Source organism: Arvicanthis niloticus, chromosome 9 (genome assembly GCF_011762505.2).
Source record: "Arvicanthis niloticus isolate mArvNil1 chromosome 9, mArvNil1.pat.X, whole genome shotgun sequence".
NCBI classification, from domain to species: Eukaryota; Metazoa; Chordata; class Mammalia; order Rodentia; family Muridae; genus Arvicanthis; species Arvicanthis niloticus.
This window is the reverse complement of record NC_047666.1, coordinates 66,848,762-66,869,295: the sequence shown is the minus strand read 5'-3', so window position 1 is coordinate 66,869,295 and position 20,534 is coordinate 66,848,762. Positions and strand designations below refer to the sequence as shown.

At 41.1% G+C, this 20,534-nt stretch overlaps 2 protein-coding genes across 3 annotated transcripts in view; one reads left to right on the top strand and one right to left on the bottom strand.

The window, feature by feature from the left end:
• Window positions 1-20,534, bottom strand: part of LOC117714819 (killer cell lectin-like receptor subfamily B member 1F) — a 525,987-nt gene that overhangs the window by 414,541 nt on the left and 90,912 nt on the right. The gene's annotated exons all lie outside the window — the stretch shown is intronic.
• On the top strand, window positions 13,294-20,222 carry LOC117714806 (C-type lectin domain family 2 member D11-like). The gene is made up of 5 exons (XM_034511479.2): window positions 13,294-13,445; window positions 15,851-15,976; window positions 16,893-17,071; window positions 17,646-17,752; window positions 18,745-20,222. The coding sequence occupies exons 1-5, from the start codon at window positions 13,379-13,381 to the stop codon at window positions 18,887-18,889; spliced, it is 624 nt and encodes a 207-aa protein (XP_034367370.1). The 5' UTR covers window positions 13,294-13,378; the 3' UTR covers window positions 18,890-20,222.

Here is a 20,534-nt window from a genome sequence, read left to right as displayed (position 1 = left end):
CTTCGTCTCCATATGTGCTCCCATATGTATTTTGTTACTCTTTCTAAGAAGGACTGAAGCACCCACACTTGGGTCTTCCTTCTTCATGATCTTCATGTAGTCTGTGTGTTGTATCTTGGGTATTGTGAGCTTTTGGGCTAATATCCAATTGTCAGTGAGTGCATACCATGTATGTTCTTTAGTGATTGGGTTACCTCACTCAGGATGGTATTTTCTAGTTCCATCCATTTGCCTAAGAATTTCATGAATTCATTGTTTTTAATAGCTGAGTAGTACCCCATTGTGTAAATGTACCACATTTTCTGTATCCATTCGTCTGTTGAAGGACATCTAGGTTCTTTCCAGCTTCAAGCTATTATAAACAAGGCTGCTATGAACATAGTAAAACATGTGTCCTTGTTAGATGTTGGAGCATCTTCTGGGTATATGCTAAAGAACATTTCTTTAGCTGCTTCTCGTTCATTTGAGTTTCTTCAGTTGAGAATTCTTTGTTTAGCTCTATACCCCAATTTTTAATAGGGTTATTTGGTTACCTGGAGTTTAATTCCTTGAGTTCTTTGTAAATATTAGATATTAGCCCTCTATTATATGTAGGATTGGTAAAGATCTTTTCCCAATCTGTTGGTTGCCCTTTTGTCCTATTGACGGTGTCCTTTGCTTTACAGAAGCTTTGCAATTTTATGATGTCTTATTTGTCAATTCTTGCTTTTAGAGCATAAGTCATTGGTGTTCTTTCAGGAACTTTTTCCTGTGCCCAAGTATTATAGGCTCTCCGCATCCTTTTCTTCTATTAGTTTCAGTGTAACTGGTTTTATATAAAGGTCCTTTGTCCACTTGGACTTGAGCATTGTACAAAGAGATAAGAATGGATCAATTTGCATTCTTCTACATGCTGACCTCCAGTAGAACTAACCATTTGCTGAAAATGCTGTCCCTTTTCCACTTGACAGTTTTAGCTCCTTTGTCAAAGATCAAGTGACCATAGGTGTGTGGGTCCATTTCTGGGTCATCAATTCAATTCCATTGGTCTTCCTGCTTGTCTCTGTACCAATACCATGCACTTTTTAAAAATCACTATTGCTCTGTAACACATCTTTAGGAAAGGGATGGTGATTCCCCAGAAGTTTTTTTATTGTTGAGAATATTTTTTGCTATCCTGGGTTTTTTTGCTATTCCAAATGAATTTGCAAATTGCCCTTTCTATAATCAATGAAGAATAGGGTTAGAATTTTGATAAGGACTATATTGAATTTGTAGATTGCTTTCAGCAAGATGACCATTTTTACTATATTAATCTGGCCAACCCATGAGCATGGGAGATCTTTCAAGCTTCTAAGATCTTCTTTGATTTCTTTCTTAAGAGACTTGAAGTTCTTGTCATACAGATCTTCATTTGCTTGGTTAGATTCACACCAAGGTATTTTGTATTGTTTGTGACAATTGTGAAGAGTATCATTTCCCTAATTTCTTTCTCGGCCTGTTTATCCTTTGAGTAGAGGAAGGCTAGTGATTTGTTTGAAATAATTTTATATCCAGCCACTTTGTTGAAGTTGTTTATCAGGTTTAGGAGCTCTCTGGTGGACATTTGGGGGTCACTTAAGTATATTCTCATATCATCTGCAAATAATGATATTTTGACTCCTTTCTTTTCTATTTGGATCCCTTTGTGCCCCAGTCCCACAGAACATCATACTGGGATCAGAAGTCCTAGAAGAGAGAACTGGAGGACGCAAAGAATGATGATTTGTGTATAGTCTGGTCAAACCGAAAATTTAATTTTTTCACTCAAGGGTTATATATGCACATAGAGACAGGATGTGTAGAAAGGGATAATGCATGAGTAAAGTTGTTTTCAGGGGGAGTACAGATATCTTCCAGAACAAGGCAACAGCTGGTTGAAGAAGCAGGGAACAGATCACTATGACTCTGTTTATGATTCACTTGTTCTTATCTAAGCTGGTACTATCCACCAAGGATACCTATCCACAAGGTCTATGACTATCCAGGCTGGTAATTTTCCACCAAGGCTGCCTGTTTATAAGATCTATAGCTTTCTGTTCTTGAGTCAGTGTTTTTTCACAGAGACCAAGACTTTGTGTTAGCATGTATGTCAGGCCTATTGCTGATTTTAGGCCTATGGCTGATTTTAGGCCTTCAGTGTATAAGCAAGGCTGCTCCTGACATCTCCTTTCTTCTCTTAGTATAGAAGGACCGTTGTTGGGCCTTGGACGAGGTAACTCCATTTAACCTGTTACCTTCAGTCATGTAGGACAGGTAGAGGGTGTGACTAACAAGTCTCCACCTCCAGAGATTTAAATATTAATGAATTATCAAAAGGCCAGGGGCATAGCTAATTAAGTTACTCCCTCCCCTTTCTCCCTTCCCTATAAGACTGGTCTCCCCTGGCTTTTGGGGGAGGGGGGAAGCGCATACCAGTTGCGTCCATTCACCATGCCATGAACAATAAAAGCTTTGAAAAACCGGACTCCACGTGTCCATGGTCTCTCCCCCTGATTCCCAGCTTTTGAAACCCTGGAACCTTGCCGATGCAGCCACCGGCCCGCCCACTGACAGCTGCGTGAATGTGGGATCCTCCGCTGGCGGTGCGGGAAGCCCTGATGCCAGACTGCCCTGAGACTCTGTCGCCGGACTCCCTCCCCCCGCCCGCGAGATTTCTTCCCCACAGACCATGGCAAATTTAATCTTGCAAAGGCAGGGATAGAGGCCTGACCTCCAGTAATTGAAGGGGACCCTGTAATGACTCTGGTCCTCTTGTCGTTGTCCAGTGAGGCATGAGGGCCATATCTATCATCATATCTTTTTCCTGGATAGAAGATACTTGTGATACCAACCCCTATGCAGTCAGGCTTGTCCCTCAGGGAACCCAGAAAGATATTTTAAATTTTTATTTATATTCCCTTGCAATGCTTAGCTTTGCAGCCTAAGCAAGAATTTAGGTCACTAGTCAGAGGGGGTTCTGGTTCTTAAAGACTTCTCCAGAAGTACATGATAGCAGTCACTGGATCCACACAGATATTCTGGTTAAAACTCTACCCCTGCTTGCATAAAGTCAATCTGACCTATGCACCCTTAGACCCTGAGACAGAGCCAACTTGCCCCACTCCATTATTCTTCTCCCACAAAAAGCACCAATGAGAGGATAAATTGCCTGCTTCCTTTTATCTGATCTCAGGATCTGGAATGAAAATGGATAACCTAGAACAAGAAATCTCAGATGAGCTAAGAAACTCATGACTCAGCAAAACCATAAGAAAACCTGCCCTAGCATAAAACCATAGTAACAGAATACCATCTGTCATCATCGTTCATCCCTGACAGTAAAGAACAAAAGTAATGACAAAACTTTCTTCTCCTTGAGAGGAGCCTGGGCACTTGGTCTCTATTTCTGTAGCAACTTCTGTCCTTCATTGCTCTGATTAAAGGACAGTCTGCTTCAAACCTGATTTAACACATATACCACCATGATAATCTTTACTGCAATGTGGGTGTACAGACTTACATGCTAATTTGTTGATTTGTTTACTTGTTTATAAGTTTGTTTATTTGATATCTACCATGATGTTTGGCAAAGAGGAAGCTGGAAAGGCAAGCATGGGTGCTGAGAACTGAACCTACTCCTTTTGGTTGGGAGCTTTAGCCTTTGACAGCTTGGCCATCTTTCCAGCCCCCATTTCATTCAAGGATTTTTATTAGAGTAGCTGGCTTTTGTGACATAAACTGTAGAGAATAAAAGAAGATATTGCAAGATATCCTTAGCAGGGTCAAGTGTTTATTTTTAAAATATTATTAAAATGCTATAAAAGGTAACATGCTAAATTGTATGTTCAGAAAACTCATTGATATCCATTTCTAATGGGACATACTACAATTTTATGTGATTAATTTTCACTATATTGGAAAAAAAATGGATGTCAGCTGTTTTTACATAGACTGACAGTGAGAAGATAACCTTATTTTGCTGTAGCATTGATGTGTCCTATTTCCCATGGCCAACACCCAGCCCACACTTGTGTTGATTTAACATTAAGTCTGGTATTGACTTACTGGTCTGTTTTGTTTGTTTGTTTTTTGTGACATGGATTCTGGTTTAGTTGTCAGAGAAATATCCACTTACCATTTAAAATGCAAATACTTACTTTCAGTGGTTTTTCAAGCCTGTCATCTCTGGGCTTCATTGTTTGAGTAGTATACCTCATGTAGTTAAGATTATTTTAAAGAAATGAAGAGATGAATGCATTGTAACTGCTATGATTGTAGAGTAAAAAATTATAAAGGCCATTTTATGAAATATGTGTAGATTTCTAGCCTTAGACCTGAGCAGGAAAAATGCAGACATTCCTCAAGCCTCTCCCACCTATGGGTAGGAGAGGCTCAAGGCAGGAAGACATTCCTGACTACAGATAAAGATGCTGCCACCTAGGTGGGGCTATAGACAGAAAAAGTAAAGATAGTAATCTGAAATGGCAGGATAGGGCACAATGGCATGGTAAATACCACATTTTTGAGAAGAATGCAGGGCGATTTCCACATGACACTAATCATTTAGGGTGAGTACCTCTATATTGTTCCACTGTTTTCATGTTTTGTATCCTTGACAACCCCTCACCCCCCCCTTCCCACTCCCCTGGTTTGTGGTTTTTCCCTTTAAAACCCTCCAAGGACTGGCCGTGGGGGTCGGACCTTGACTCCAGCACGAGTACCTGGTCAGACTGCTGGCTGCCAGCTCTTTCCCTAATAAACCTATGCATCCAGGTATGGTTTCTTGTGATTTTTGGGTGGTCGCGATTCCCTGAGACTTGAGGAAGGGTCTCCAGAGTTTGGAGCTCTTCATGATCATGATTATTAGAGAAACTGCATGTGGGTTCTTTATGATCACCATGAGCAGCAGAATAACCATTCATGTGAAGCATTAAAGTCTAGTTCAACATAATTCAGTAACAGGTGATGGTTCATACTTCTAGAGTCTGACACCAGGAAGATTATTTTTAAATTAAATTATTTAAACACAGCTCAATTTTAGACAAAAGTTTCCTGGTGGCAATTAACTCAACCCTTTGTGTACAATAAAGCTTAAGACATGACAACATTGAAACTCTTTTTTAAAGTAATTGTGAGTACTTTCATAAAGGTGGGTTTTATATATTGACTACCTGTGAATATATAGGGTTTGGAGAATGTCTGGTGTGGTTGTGTTCATTCATATAGCACAGAGGTCACCTCGTCTATTAACCACTTCTGCTCCCATTTGTAAAGCACGTGTGACATCTCCCATAAGGATGAGTTGTTTTGACTGAGAAACAATGGTCAAGATAAGGAAGAGTCTGGGGAAGCCATGTGTGGCCCCACAGATAGCACAGAGATCACCAGGTTATTAACCACATCCATGACCAAAATTCTGTGTAGAAAATAGGTTTATACATCCCTTCCTTTGAAGGGACAAGTCTGCATGGTTTTTTGTTTTTGTTTTTTGTTTTTTTTTTTAATTTTTTTAACTCAAAACACTTTATTTATCAGTATTTGTATATACATATATACTTGTACATGTATACATATATGAACAATAATTAAATGATAAGATGTATTTGAAAAGTATGGGGGGTTGGGAAGAGTGGGAGGAAGGAGAGAAAGGGAAAAATTATGTAAATACAGTACTCATATATGAAATTCTCATAAAGGAATCCAGTTTTTAAAAATGTTCAACAGATTAACTGGCATTTTATAATATGAAAATAAATATGACCTATAATTATGTTGAAGGATATTTTAACTCACTACAAACTTTGAAGTTTAAAATGAAATCAATAAAAATTATTTTACCCACCATACTAACAAAAACCACAATAACGTTTTATAATTCAAACTATTTCTGAGAACAAGAAAATGGATTGTCAGAAGCTAAGTCAGCAGAGCCAGGGAGACACTATGTTATTTCTTTTTTTTTTTTTTTCTTTTTTTTATTATTATCAAATCATAATTTTTACTTTTTAACACAGGGGTTATAAACACAAAAATGCAGGATGTGGGGAAGGGAATGACACAGGAGCATAGGTGTTCAGGGGGAGTACAGACATCTTTCAGAACAGGGTATCAGCTGGGTGAAGGTTCAGGGGTCAGGTCACTATGACTCTGCCTATGATTCACTGTCCTTATCTAACTTGTTACTATCCGCCAAGGCTGCCTATTTACAAGGTCTATGAGTACTCAGGCTGGTAGATTTCCACAAAAGCTGCCTGTTTACAACAGTTTATAGCCCCCTGTTTTAGTTTTTTTTCCATAGAGACCCAAGACTTTGTGTTAGCAGGCATGTATGTCAGGCCTATTGCTGATGTTAGGCTTATGGCTGATTTCAGACCTTCAGTGTATAAGCAGGGCTGCTCTGACATCTCCTCCCTTCTCCAAGTATAGGAGGGCTGTGGCGATTCTAATCTTGCCAAGGCGGGTATAGAGGCCTAACCTCCAGTAATTAAAGGGGACCTTGTAATGGCTCCAGTCCTCCTGTCGTTGTCCAGTGAGGCATGAGGGCCATACCCATCCCAATGTCTTTTTCCTGGAGAGGGGATACTTTTGACATCAACCCCTATGCAGTCAGGCTTGTCCCTCAGGGAACCCAGAAACATATTTTTAACTTTTATTTATATCCCCTTGCAGTGCTTAGCCTTGCAGCCTAAGTAAGAATTCAGATAGTCAGACAGAGGGGGTTCTGGGTGGCCCCTCTCTACTTGGTCTAGGGGCAGAAGTCCCCTCTTTTATGTTTGGTGGAGATGGGACTTGGGAACACCCTGGATAGAGTGACAACCTCATCTAGAGTCTTGTGGTCCTTCATAGCTAACATATGATAATGTATCTGAACAGATTTTGCTATCAGATTATCTATCTGTTGTTTTACAAAGTTAGTCAGCCTATTTAAGGCCCAGAGACCAAAGGAAATAAGCAAAAATAACCTAATTAATGGTCCCAAGGTGGAAGGAAGTAGAGTTAACAATCATGGAGACATTGAAGACCAATTCTTGTACAAGCTCTCATTTTTCTCTTTATCTCTCTGTCTTTTCTCAAGACCTTCTCTGGCCTTTTTCATGCTCTCTTTAATCATCCCTGTTTTGTCTATGTAAAAGCAACATTCTTCTTTAAGGACTGTACACAGTCTAGAGCTGTACACAGTCTTTTCTATTGTAAAAGAGAAAATCAAGTCCAACAAAGTCCTTTGCAATTTTGGGGGATTGCATCAGACAGTGAAACGAGGAATTTCTTCAGATTAGTGATGTCAGTCTATAGCTGTTTGATGTCCTTGTCAAAGGCCCATTGGAGGTCTGAGTAGTATAAGTCCAGAGGCCAGCATCAGGATTAGAACTCCTAACAGCAGACATCAGGGGTGATTAATTTTTACTTGGAAAGGAAAAAAAGAAGGGAATTCTCAGGGAAATTTCTCTTCCCTGGATGTCAATTGTTATTCATCTTATTTATAATTGGGCCTGGTTTTGTGGGGGTATCTATTTAATTCATTAACCTTTTTTGACGGCCATTTAGCTGTGCGTTCTCTGGTATCAAACAGGCATATCAGTCCTTGGCCCCATATAGGAACTGGGTCCTGGCCATTCCATTAAGGGTAAAAGGGTCTTTCCACATAGTTGTGGCATAGTTTTTATTGGTCTCAGCAATGCCAGAGGCAATCAGCAGCAGTTTTGCCATGAGCTTTCAGTTTTAGAAAATTAAAAATAGTTTGGAATGAGTGTTGCTGCTGGGGTTATAGCTGAGGTCCAAGATCTGCTCAGTGTTCAGGTGGAAACAGGAAGGAACCAATGCTCTGGCCCAGGAGTGAATTCCTGGGTCCCTGTGGGTCCTGGTTACTCCCTGTTTGGGTAGAGTATTGCTGTCTCCTGACCTGAGATACTGTCCAGGTTAGAACTCCTGGGAGCCCTGCCACTTCTGGGTTTTGTGAGGTTGGGTATAGAACTGCCTCCTGGGATCTGCTCTGTGCTTGGGCCCAGACAGGAAGGAACTGGTACACTCACCCAGGAGTAAATTCCTTGGTTCCAGTGGGTCCCAGTTACTTTCTATTTGGTATGAGTATTGCTGCCTCCTTACCTAAGATACTGCCCAGCTTAGAGCTCCAGAGAGCCCCGTTTCCTCTGGGTTCTGTTGAAGACCCCCAAAATAGGGAGACCTTTGCTCAAGTCTTGGGAAGTCACGACAACCCACAAACTCCAAGACACCGTACCTGGATGCAATCAGCAGAGGTTTATTGGGGAATTTGGCTAGCCAAGGTCAAAACTGCTTGTCCATGCAGGAACAGAATTTTAACGAAAGGCCAGCAAGCTGAGGGGTTTTTATAGCATGGGGTAGGGAAAGGGAGGAATTTTGTGCGGTTACACATGATTGGTTGTGTTTTTGAGCAGTTACACATGATTGGTTGCTTTACAAATTTTGAACACCAGCAGGCTGTAACACTGGAAAGGACAAGGGGGTGGGGGGGTAACCAAGAACAGAGGAACATTTCAGAGGAACTCACCTTAAATGCTTAGAATCATGTGAAAATCACTCTGCACACTCATTTTTTTTCAAGAATGTAGTTTTACCATGTCACTGTGACCTACCTTGTCATTACCAACTATTTCAGGTTAACTATTTTTCACTTGCTCCGGTCATAGCCCCACCTAGATGACTTGTATTTTTTTCTGTGGTCAGGAATGTGTCTTCTTGCTTTGGGCCTTCCCCACCCTGAGGCTTGAGGAATGTTAATCTAGCAAGTGTCCTCTGATTCAGAAATAATGCCCTCTACCCAGAATGTGCCCAGGGGCAGTGACAGTAAAGGCCTGAAATCTTATATCCAGTTCTGCTTTCTTGGAAGTAGTGAGCCTGTATATATTTCATAAAATGGTCTTTATAATTTTTCACTCTACACTGTGAGATTGGGTACAGAGCTATCTCCCGGGATCTGCCGAGCACTCAGGCCCAGACAGGAAGGTACCAGTGCTCCTGGCCAGGAGTGAATTTCTGGGTCTCTCTGTGTCCCAGTTACTCCCTGTTTGGGGTGAGTGTTGCTGATTCCTTACCTGAGATACTGCCCTGGTTAGAGCTCCTGGTACCACTGCTTCTTCTGGGTTTTGTGAGTTTGGGTTCAGAGCTGCTGCAGGTGATCTGCTAAGTTCTTGGGCCCAGACTGGAAGTCAAGTCTGCATGTTTAACATTACTGGTTTCCCCTAGTTTTATCTGTGAATACAAGAACCTCTGTTCCTTCTATGATAACAATGTTATCATAGGCAGATTAAAAAAGCCCAATGATATTTTTATTTTCTTGTGTTCTAAGTTTCTTTTAAGACTTTTAAGTGTCTTACATTGCCTAAGTTTGTCCTGGATCTTCCAGCTCCTATCTTCCAAGTGAGGGATTGCAGGTGTTGTGCCTCCATGTCCTTCCAGGATGTTGTTCTTTAACCAGCCCTAGTACTACAACCCTAGAACTTCACATAAGATGTCACTTCTCACACAGATTTTACATCCATTCACTACACTGTCAAGCAGGAATGGAGACTGGGGCCAGTTCTTGAAACAGGTCCTAACAGCTTTTGCACACAAGTATTTTATTCAAAAGGCAAAGATCATAGTCCACATGTTTTTCCTAGGGATCATCTTCAGGGCCTGGGAAGATGGCTCAGTCAGAGAAGTGCTTGCCACATAAGTGAGAGAATATGAATTCTGTCCTTCATAACCTACACAAGAAATCTGGGCCTGGAAACATGAGCTGTAAACTCAGTTTCAGGTAGGAAGAGACTGGTGGATCCTTGGAACTTGCTGGTCAGTTAGCCTAACTTAATCTGTGAGGTCCAGATTCAGGGAGAGAACCTGTCTTATAAAAACTACAGAGAACAATATCTTTCTTCCAAGATGGACTGACTTGTGCTAGGTATTATATATTATTCCTCCCCTACCCCCTCTCCTAGACAAGGTTTCTTTGCTGTCCTGGAACTTATTCTATAGACCAGGTTGGGCTCCAACTTACAGAGATCTGTCTTCCTCTGCCTCCAAAATGCTAGGATTAAAGATGTGCACCACCATACCCCAACTTCCTTCTTTTCTTCTAAAGGATATTTAGAGCTAATTAGATATCCAGATTTCTTATTTCTGGAGAAAAATGCATTGCATATACTTACATTTCTTTTTTGCCACAAGTTCTGCAGAGAAATAAAACACAAAGAACCCAAAAAATTCTTGGGTGAATGAAGCAACTGCCCTATTTCAGATCCTAGTGCTCAATATAAATAAAATCTAACAACCAAAACCCTAAACCCTCACAACTCCAGGATTCTGGCTGACTGTGGAGTTTGCAGAGGGGTGTGTGGTGTGGGAAGTAAGTTGGGCAGTAAGGGAGGTAAACTGGGAGGGGATAACCTAGAATATTTAAGGAGTTCTATATTTTCTTCCTTCCTTCTTTCCTTTTTTTCTTTATTTCTTCCCTTCCTTCCTTCCTTCCTTCCTTCCTTCCTTCCTCTTTCTTTCTTTCTTTCTTTCTTTCTTTCTTTTTTTCTTTCTTTCTTTCTTTCTCTTTCCTTCTTAAAGATTCATGTGCACGCATATGTGGGTGCCCACAGGGAACAGAGACAACTCATCCTCTGCAGCTGGAGTTGTAGGCAGTTATGAGCTACACAGTGTGGCTCCCAGGAACAGAACTCAGGGGAACTCTAACTGCTGATCTAGGAAGTCCTAGTTTAGAAAAAATATTTTCTACTCAGAAGTTGAAAAATTACTAATATGTTATAAAAAACATACTCCTACATTAGCATATGTTATAAATAGTTGGCAGCTTTCTTTCAAAAATATAACCAAGAAAAAATAATGAATAAGTTACAGTTTTTTTAAAAGGAGATGGACCAGGATGATGGATTAAACCAGATTAAAAAGGAGATGGATTCAGGGTTTAAAGATTCTTTCCACATTAGCTTGACCATCTGATCTGGATCCCAGGAACCCAAGGCAGCAGTAGAAAACAGACTCCTGTGACAATATGACCTCTACACTTAATGCTGTGGCATAAATGTGCCCCCCTCAAGTAATAAAGTAATGTTTTAATAGACCAAATGAGTAACTCTCCAATGTTTCAAATAGATGAATGTGACTTGTGGGAAAAAACTCTAGCGTGAGGGGAGTTCAGTGGCATGGACAAAGTCAAGAGGGCTGGTGGCAGGGTTCTGCCACACTTCCCACACTGCCTGTGGTGGGTCCCACATTTACACAGCTGCCCTGGGCAGGCAGGTGCCTGCAGTTCACGGTTCCAAAGGCTAGGAGCCTGTCTGCTGCAGGCCCAGGAGATATGTGGAGTCGGTTTTCCAAAGCTTTTATTGTTCATTGCATGGTGAGTGGGTGTAAATGGTATGTGCTCCCCAAGTAAGCCAGGGGAGCTTGGCTTTTAAAGAGAGGGGGAAGAGGGGAGGGAATAACTTAATTAGCTATGCCCCCTGGCCTTTAGATTATGCCCTCTATGTGACTGAAGGTGCAGGTTCAATGGAGATTAAACCTCTTGTCAGGAGCCTGGGTTCTGGGGGCGTGGCTGAACACTCACAACCCAAGGACCAGGATAGCATCTCATAGCCCAACAGTGACTATTGGATATAATTTTTTACTATACAGTAAAATCTGTTTTTTTTTTTTTTTGTTTTTTTTTTTTTTTCTTCCTGGAATAATGTTGGTGCTCAACACCGCTGATCTGCTATAGCTTCTAAGAGTCAAGGAGAAACTGCTGCACTGGGTTACATTTGAGATCATAACAGTGGTAGAAAAGGCCCTTTAAGGAGAAACTTCAGCTTAAGAATAAACCTCTGACCTGCCTGGAGATGTGATATTATGGTGACTATAGTATCACACAAAGCTCTCTGTCTTCCTGCCTTTTAAAATGCAGTCTTGAAGAATACTTCCACTGTCACAGGAAAATTTGAGTGGAAAGTCCTGTGACTTTGCCTTTGCTGTTTTTCCACTTCTCCCTGTCCCTATGGTCAACATCCCCCAGTGGGAAGCACATGCAACCAGCCTAGAATAAATATGGACTCTGTTATGAAGTTGAGCCAGTGCCCAGAGTGTGCTTTCTGTGTGTTAGGACAAATGGCTGGGTACTTGTGTCCCACTGTGACACCTTTACTTTATTACACAGTGTAGTCTTGCTGCTTAATGTCCCTGTGATGAGGGTGAAATATCTCCTCAACCCAGGCCAGAAGTCTCCCCAGGGTTCTGTTTCCCAGAACTGCTGCAGACCTGTGATAAGAAAGGGGTCACTGAGCCAGTCTTCACTCTGATGCAGGAAGAAGTGTAGTAGTCTCTGGCTCAGGGTTCTGGAGTTAGAGGAAGAGGCCTCCATTTTGGGAGGGGTTGAAAATTCCTGTGGGCTCATTAAGGTCAGCTTGGTTTCATTTCTAAATCTGAGTGCTCCGAAAGAGAAATGAAACACAAACCAGAAACAAACAGGAAAGTCAGTCACCAGATGGCGCCACTGTGGCTCGTGACCCTGTTCCAGCAGTTTCAGAATGGCTTTTTTAGTAAAGGGCTACTAGTGATCTGGGTGTTGAAAGGGAGAAGGGAGTTGGTGGCAAGAGAATTGGGGAAGAAGGAGAAGGGAGAGAGTAGAGAATGAAACAGGGGAGAGAGAAGAGAGGCCAGAAGTAGGTAGAGACATTGGGGCTGGGAGAGGGATCAGACCTTGAAGCTGTCATGTGAGCTCATAGGAGAGCAGGTCTGTATGCTACTGGTCAGATTAAAAGCCTTCCAGGCCTCTGTTTTAAGTTGTCAGTTTTTTGTCTTAGGTCAAGAGGGTCTAGGAGTTCTGCCTGCATGTATGTCTGAGAAGTATATAAGGGCAGCAGAGGCCAGAAGAAGGTGTAACAACACAGGCTCACCTACCCTGAAGATCACTGTCTGATGGACAGGAAAGCGTTGGTAATAATATCTTCTTTTTGTTGTTGTCTTTTATTTCTGAATTGATTCCTGCAGGACAGTAAACCTGGTCTCCCCCTGCAGCCCCTGAAGTTGCTCTGTTAAAAGCTCTTTGTTTACAGGATTAGTTTGTAAGTGGGGGGGGGGTGGGGGGGGGGGTGGGGGTAGGGGGCGGGGGCAGGGGCTGAACCCACCCAGGACCAGATCCTTTCCAAACTAATGCTGTAAACTTTATTACAAACCCCCTGTGACAGGCTCAGTGTAATCCCTTCCTTGCAAAGCCATTGACTGTGTTTTACTTTCAAACTAACAAGTTGTTACTTGTAAGTAGGGGAGGAGCTCATAAGTAGGGGTGGTTAAATACTTCCACCTCTGATAGGATTCTGCCTCTCAGCTTTCAAGTTTCAATCCTCCTGTAGCTGAAACCCAGCTTCTCAGCTCTGAGATGAGTGCCACAAAAGCTTCCCTACCTATGCTCAGTACCACAGACAGCCTGCAGGAGGGAGAAATGGGTATGTAGTTAATAGTATTTGAACCAAACTGTAAGAGCAGAGAGGAGCTTCACCAGGGACAGGAAGGCAAAAGAGCTGAGCCTTGAACAAAAGAATAAGAACAGAAGGGCTTCTGTGAGCCTGTCACAGTGGGTCTGCAGAGTAGGAGAAAGCAGACAGGATTAGCTATGAGGTTGTTACATTAGTTACTCTGTTGGAGCAGGCAACACTTGAATAGTTCTCAGGCAAGAGAAACAAAGAGTGAGTCAGTCACCTTTTAAGAGCCAGAGCTGCAGCTCCAGCTTTCTTTCTTTCTTTGTACTCAGCTTGCAGGTCCACTCTTCCCAGGGATCTGGTAATCACACTCTGGTGGGTTACACCAAATTGCTGTAGAAAATGCTTGCTCTAGGTGTCCCCAGTGAAGGAAATTCAAGCAATGGCTTTACAATGTGCATAGTGATAGAAGTTGCCTGGGAAGCTTGGGGCTTGTGTTTTGAGATCCATTGTAATTAAAAAAGAACTGTAAGGAGGTGGCATGGGGTGGGATTGGGGTGGGGTAGAGTGAGAGGGTTCAGGGGCTGAACCCACCCAGGACCAGAGCCTTTCCATTTTAAGCTCTAGATAAATTACAGAAAAAGAATGTAATGGGATTTTCTACTTCATTCTTCATACAGGCAAAGCTGTGTTTCTTGTTTCTAACTGTCTATGCTTCATTATGTTGCATTCCTTTGTCTTCCTTTGTCCCCTCATTCTTGTTTCTTCATCTTAATTTTTTTTTTTTCACTTAGGGAAAGAATATTGGATTTTGAGAAAACAAGATTGATATTTATCAAAATACAAAATTCATAACAAATGTTAATGCTTATCACTTAAACCAACTATTCTAACTGAAATTATTATGATTATTATGACTATTATTATTACTGATGATGATGATGATGGTGATGATGATGATTGACTCTTTTCAAAGTTTCATCCTTTACTCCAAGCTGACTTGGAACTCCTGCTGTCTCTGCCTCAGGAGGGTTAACTTTTTCAAATATTTAGCCATTTCCTGTTGTTAATATGAAGCTCATGTCTAAAGTGCAGCTGTTGTATAACTAGCAGCAGGCATGTCACAACTTCACTCCTTTGAAACCATAACTTGTTTTGTCACGCAAATAGTTTTTAATTAAGCTAAAAACCAGGCCAGCAATGTTTCATTTCTTTGGTTTTTTTGTGAGATCATTTCCAATGTTGCTTTTAAATAAAGACACAAAAGTTATGTTCAAACTGTGCTATAGGACAAATTCAAATTTAGAAGGAGATCCGTGTGTATACAGTATGAGAAGGATGGATAGCAAAGTTCCTGTTTATGTACCAGAATGAAAAAGACAGTATTCTAAGTATACTGGTGTAAACACAGAGGAGTATCCATAAATCTTACTCATAATACTGTATAAGAAATGCTGGTGTGGAATTCTAAATGAATAAAATTACCTTTCCTATTTTTTTTGAAATCCCCAATGTCCACAAATGTGTTCCTTCAATTTCCAACTTGCTAAGAGTTTTTGTTATTTTAGACTAATATTATTTTTTCACATGATTTTGCTAAGCTTGTTAAAACACTTCCATATTTCACCCGTTAGTTACGTCAGTGGGTTCAATTACATTTATGTGCTTTTATTAGTTAATTTATTTACTGACTAAGTTCTTTGGAAATAGTCCAGGTTGAATACAAACTTCCTATGTAGCCAAGGCTAGCCTTGTACTCCTGACTCTCCAGCTTCTGCCTCCCTAGCACTGGAAATATAAGAGTGTACCAACCTGTTTGTCTCCTTGACTGGAGCAGGAGTTACACAGGTGGTTATGAGCCCCCTTTTAGGAGCTGGGATTGGGAACTCAACTCGGATCTTCTAGAGGAGCAACAATTGTTCTTAACCTCTCAGCCATCGCGAATGGGCAGCTCTTGTTGTGTCTTTTGTTCCATGATCTTCACTTTCTCTGTTTATTGCTCTTTTATTGGCCCTTAGCCCTTAGTTTAATAACTGGAATAATAACTGGAACGGAATGTTCTGTGGCAAATGTTTTTTCTTTGTTTTGTTTTCTTTTTCAACACAGGGTTTCTCTGTATAGCTCTGTTTGTCCTGGAACTCTTTTCCTAGATCAGGCTGGCCTTGGACTCACTTGAACTCAGAAATCCATCTGCCTCTGCCTTTCAAGTTCTGGGATTAAAGGCATGTGCCACCACTGCCCAGCTGTGGCAAACATTCTGTTTCTCTTTCCTCTAGTCTTCTGAGAGCCAACGTCCTCATTTTAGATCAACATTCTAGTAAGGTGCTTGCACCAGGAAAGTATAAGTAAAATTTACAGATGATTCTAGGGTAATTTTATCTTTTTCTCTAAAAGATTTTTGAGATTGATATTCTTATATTTATGTTTTTCAGGGAAAAAATTCGAAGTAAAATGTCACAGAATTGTCTCCTCTGAGTCTCCTGCTAAGCTTTACTGCTGCTATGGAGTGATCATGGTCCTCACTGTAGCTGTAGCTGCTCTTTCTGCTGCTTTGTCAGGTAAGTGACTGACTCTCCAAATTCTGCAGCATTCTGTCCACATTCACACTGTCAGTTATACTACTGACCACTGTGAGCCAGGCACTGTGGGAAGGGCTCCAGAGAAAACACACCAAAAATTCCTGTTCTCTGGGAACTTAGGTTCCAGCAGGAAGATGCTGTGAAAGAACACACAGGCTGTATTGTATGCAGGAGGCCAGGCTCAGCATCTCTGGGAGGATGCCACCCAGCAAGCTCTAGACAGAGATGCAAGGTATACAGGTCCACCTGGGGGAACCATCCAAGGTAGAGAACAAGGAGAGAAAAAATTCAAAGAGGAACCTCAAAGACAGGTGAGGACAGAGAAGAGTAATATGGCCAGGGAGATATAGTACCTCTCTCCATGACCCATGGGTTTAGTTACAAGGCTCAACTGCATTTTGAAAGTATTAAATGGAAAGTTTCTGAAGTAATAAATGTATAGGATTTTAGTACCACACTGTCCAAAATAGTGCAATAAAATCTCGTACTATCCTGTTAAGTATGTAAATCTTAGTGCAACTTGTCCACAGTATACACTACCTACCCAAAAGTTCTCACTGCTATCTCAGTTATCAGGCTATCAATAGATGTCCATATGTGCTTACTACTACAGCAATCCCTGTTGTAGTAAACAGTCACCAAAAGAACAGAAATGATGCTATTATAGAAATGCACATTCTGGGAGCCCTACTGTCAGTGAGCACCTGAAAGAAAATGGGACACAGGCACAAGGAGGGAGGCCTTTAGATAAAGGCCCATCACGCTCAGGAGAGGATTCCTACAGATCACTTAGGAAAGCTACAATCAGATTCATACCTCACACTGAGCTCAGGAGGGTATTCCAAAAAGAGAGAGGACATGCGTGTTATGATTTACTGTATTTTCTATATTTCAGTAAGAAAGACAGAACAGATATCAACCGAAAAGACCTATGCTGCTTGCGCAAGCAACTGGATTGGATTTGGAAATAAATGTTTTTATTTTTCTGAATACTCAAGTAACTGGACATCCAGCCAGGACTCCTGCATGGCACAAGAGGCCCAACTCGCTCGAATTGACAGCCAGGAGGAGCTGGTAAGAAGTGGGCCGGGAATGGTTAGTCTGTTCTGTTGAGTATTGTATTGCCTTGAGATAGAGAGTTACAGATGAAGCCTGAGGAAGGATCCCATCCCAAGCACATGGAGACATGGTGAACATGTGAGTGTGTGCCATTTGCTGATGCTTGACTTCTGATTGAAACCCTGAGACATTCAAGAAATATTCTCTCATTTAGTGCTCATAGTCAGCTGGAAGTCAGAGATGGCATTTTGCTGGGACGCCTGGTGGTCATGAGTGCATTCCTGTAAGCTGGCACATGTGTACAGCAGATGACAACTGTTAATAACTTCAGTGGGAGGTTAACCCAGAACTATCCTGGTAACAGAAGAATGTGTTGTTATATTTGGTTCTTTAATTCAAATGAGGCCCTTTAGAATTACAGATGTCAAATGGATCCACTGAGAACTGGTGACTAGTACAGCTCCAAAGCCTGTGACCCTCAGTTACACCCTCCTGTTATCTCTAGAGTAAGCTTCAAAGTGGGGAGACTCCAGGATCATCTGAAAAAAAAAAGACATATGTGTTCTTGCCTTTTTGTGTTTTATGACAGAATTTCCTAAGGAGATACAAGGGGATTTTTGACCACTGGATCGGCCTGCACAGAGAGTCGTCAGAGCACCCTTGGAAGTGGACAGACAACACTGAGTATAACAACTCGTATGTTTCCACAATGTTCTCCTTTCTACTGTGTTCATGTGTTGTGATATGTGTATGTTGTGACTGTGAGAGATGAAAGTCTGTGCCATGTGAAGCCAACTGTACTGGGAAGGAAGAAGAAAAAAAATGAACCCTTGGGCTAGATGTGTGGCTCAGAGGTAGAGAGTGTGTTGTTTACATGCAAGAGTCAATCCCCAGGAAACTCACAAACTTAAATCCTTTGGATGTTTTCCTGTTTATTGGTCATCATTTTCAAAACCTTTACTTAGTGTGGTTTTACTCGAAATCTTTCCCATAACGATGGTGTCTGGGGGCAGCTATTGTTTGCTTCAGCTCCAACCTGAACCTTCTTGTTGTTGATAACTGTCCTCTGTGGGATACAGACGAACCCTCAGATGGGCAGTGGGGGCTCTGAAACCCCAGAAAGCCACTGCAGAAACTGCAAGCCTGAGATTCAGCAGTCCACTATTGCATGGCTGCACTTGTTCAGGAAAGCAGACTCTAAGGACATTTGGTACCTCCTCTAAAGTCTTGTCATCACAGAGCACCAAAACAGTTCTTGGATTTGAGCATAGCTGTTTGACTGGAATGGTACATCACAGACTTAGTCAATTCAACCCATTAAAGCCCTTTGAGCAATTTAGTAAGAAGTGGGCATTCCCATATGCAAAATGCCTCAAAGCAGAATTGAAAATCACCCTCTTGAGGTCACTCATGGCTGCAGTTCATTTGAACATGGCAGCAAGCGCCAGTCCAATGCCTTGTATACATATTACAGGATTTACCATGCATAAATGCAAAGGAGTGACGTGAGACAAAACCCTGAGAATGTGAGACAGTAGGCATAAAACTAGTGCAGGTGATTCCTCAGGGATTCTTTGGTTCATATTAGCAAAAAACAGTGAAGACTGGTGATATTATATTGCAGAGCTAATGCAGTTCTGGGCTCCGAAGACTTAATGTCTTTTTTTCTTTTTTTTTTTTTTTTCCAGGGTTTCCATCCAGGGAGTGGAAAACTACGCGTACCTGAACAGCCAAGGGTTCAACAGTGCCAGGGTCTATGTAAATCGCAGGTGGATCTGTAGCAAGCTCAACAGCTATAGCCTCCACTGCCAAGATCCTTTTTCTCCTTCCTAACATTTAACAAGAGACACTTTTTAGCCTGTTATGTATGGGTGCTACTCTTTACCCTATGGCTCCACATTGCTATCAAAACAAATTAAGAGTATTTCCTAACATCACAAGTGAAAACCATCTTGGAGAGCTGCACATACAGGGGATTACAAGAACATAGATGAGTCTAAAATAGACGCTGGCACTCATACCTTAAGCCTAAAGTACAACTAATGTTCACGAGCCCCACTTTTATGTTATGAAGTTTTTGTGCAGAGAAGTCCTTCTTTTGAATTTATGAGATCACAAAAATGAGTCCCCCAAAATGCATGTGACCTTTAATAATGAAAGCAAAATGGCTGGGATAGTGACAAGCATCTGTAATCCCAGTTATGTAAGGGTTGAAACAGGAGGGTCACAGGTTCATGAGTGGGGACTGAAAGTATGGAAATGCCTTAATAATGATAGGGAAGATGAGACTCCATCTGTAGCATCCCATCCTTTGGAGAAGCATAGTATACATGCTTTTCAAAACTCAAGCCAACATACAGAAGAATTTAAAAAGTGTTTAAAAGTAAAATTTACTTTATACTCTGCAATTTAAAACATGAGGGACACTGGCAAATGTTTCTCTACTTTAGTTTTCAATATTCCTATTTCCAATTATACTGTCCTAAGTATAATTATAACTACTTACTTATCCTGTTCTAAGTATAATACATTTTATAAACAAATGCCATTTTAATTTGACCATTTTATGGAACTTATTTCACATCAAATGTGAGTTAAACTCCTTAAGCATTTAATACTTAATTTTATGCTAGCATGTATATTATTGAATTTTCAAAAAAATATTTAAAACCTTATAGTGTTAGCTACCCCATACTGATGAGTCCCAACAAGGACGAAATAACAGGCTAAAAGGAATCTCTTGATCTTTTCATCCTTTCTTTTCCCTCTTGTTCTTTTTTTATTCAATATTTTATTTATTTAAATTTCAGATGTTATCTTCTTTTCCCATTTTGCACTTCATTCACCCCCTACCCCATCCCTCCTCCTCCCTTTTTTTCTTTTATACCATTTAAATTCCATGCATGTATTAATAGGACTCTGTTTATTATCTTGCTTATTCCTTGAATATTTGCATCTATTGTATTGCTAGTTCCTCAACCTAGAACTGACCTCTTGTTCTTTTTAAAGACGATGTACCAACTTGATATGCCAAGAGGGAGTGGATATCCGTGGGAGGACTCTAGGTCTCTGAGGAGAAAGGGATGGAGAAATGGGGGAAGGGAAGGGGAGAGGAACATAGGGGGAGGGAGGCAAGGAAATTCAATAAAAATAATTCAAAACACTACATTTATACTGACTTCGTTTATGCTTATTGCTTGTGCATATGATTATATGTATATATGTATATATGTGCCCTGCCTGTGCTGGGCAGACAACACAGACACAGCACAGACAGAGATGGACAGGACCAGAAGGGATCAGCTCTCTGCTTACTGAGAGTGACAATGTGGATGCTGGAAATGGAGCAAGAACAAGTGTTCCTAACCACTGAGTCATCTTTTCAGCCCTCCACTCTCCCTTTTATTAGCATTGCTGATCAAGCTTTGCAAAAGTAGCAGGTATTCCCTGCAGTTTTTGTAAAATTTTTTTTATAAGC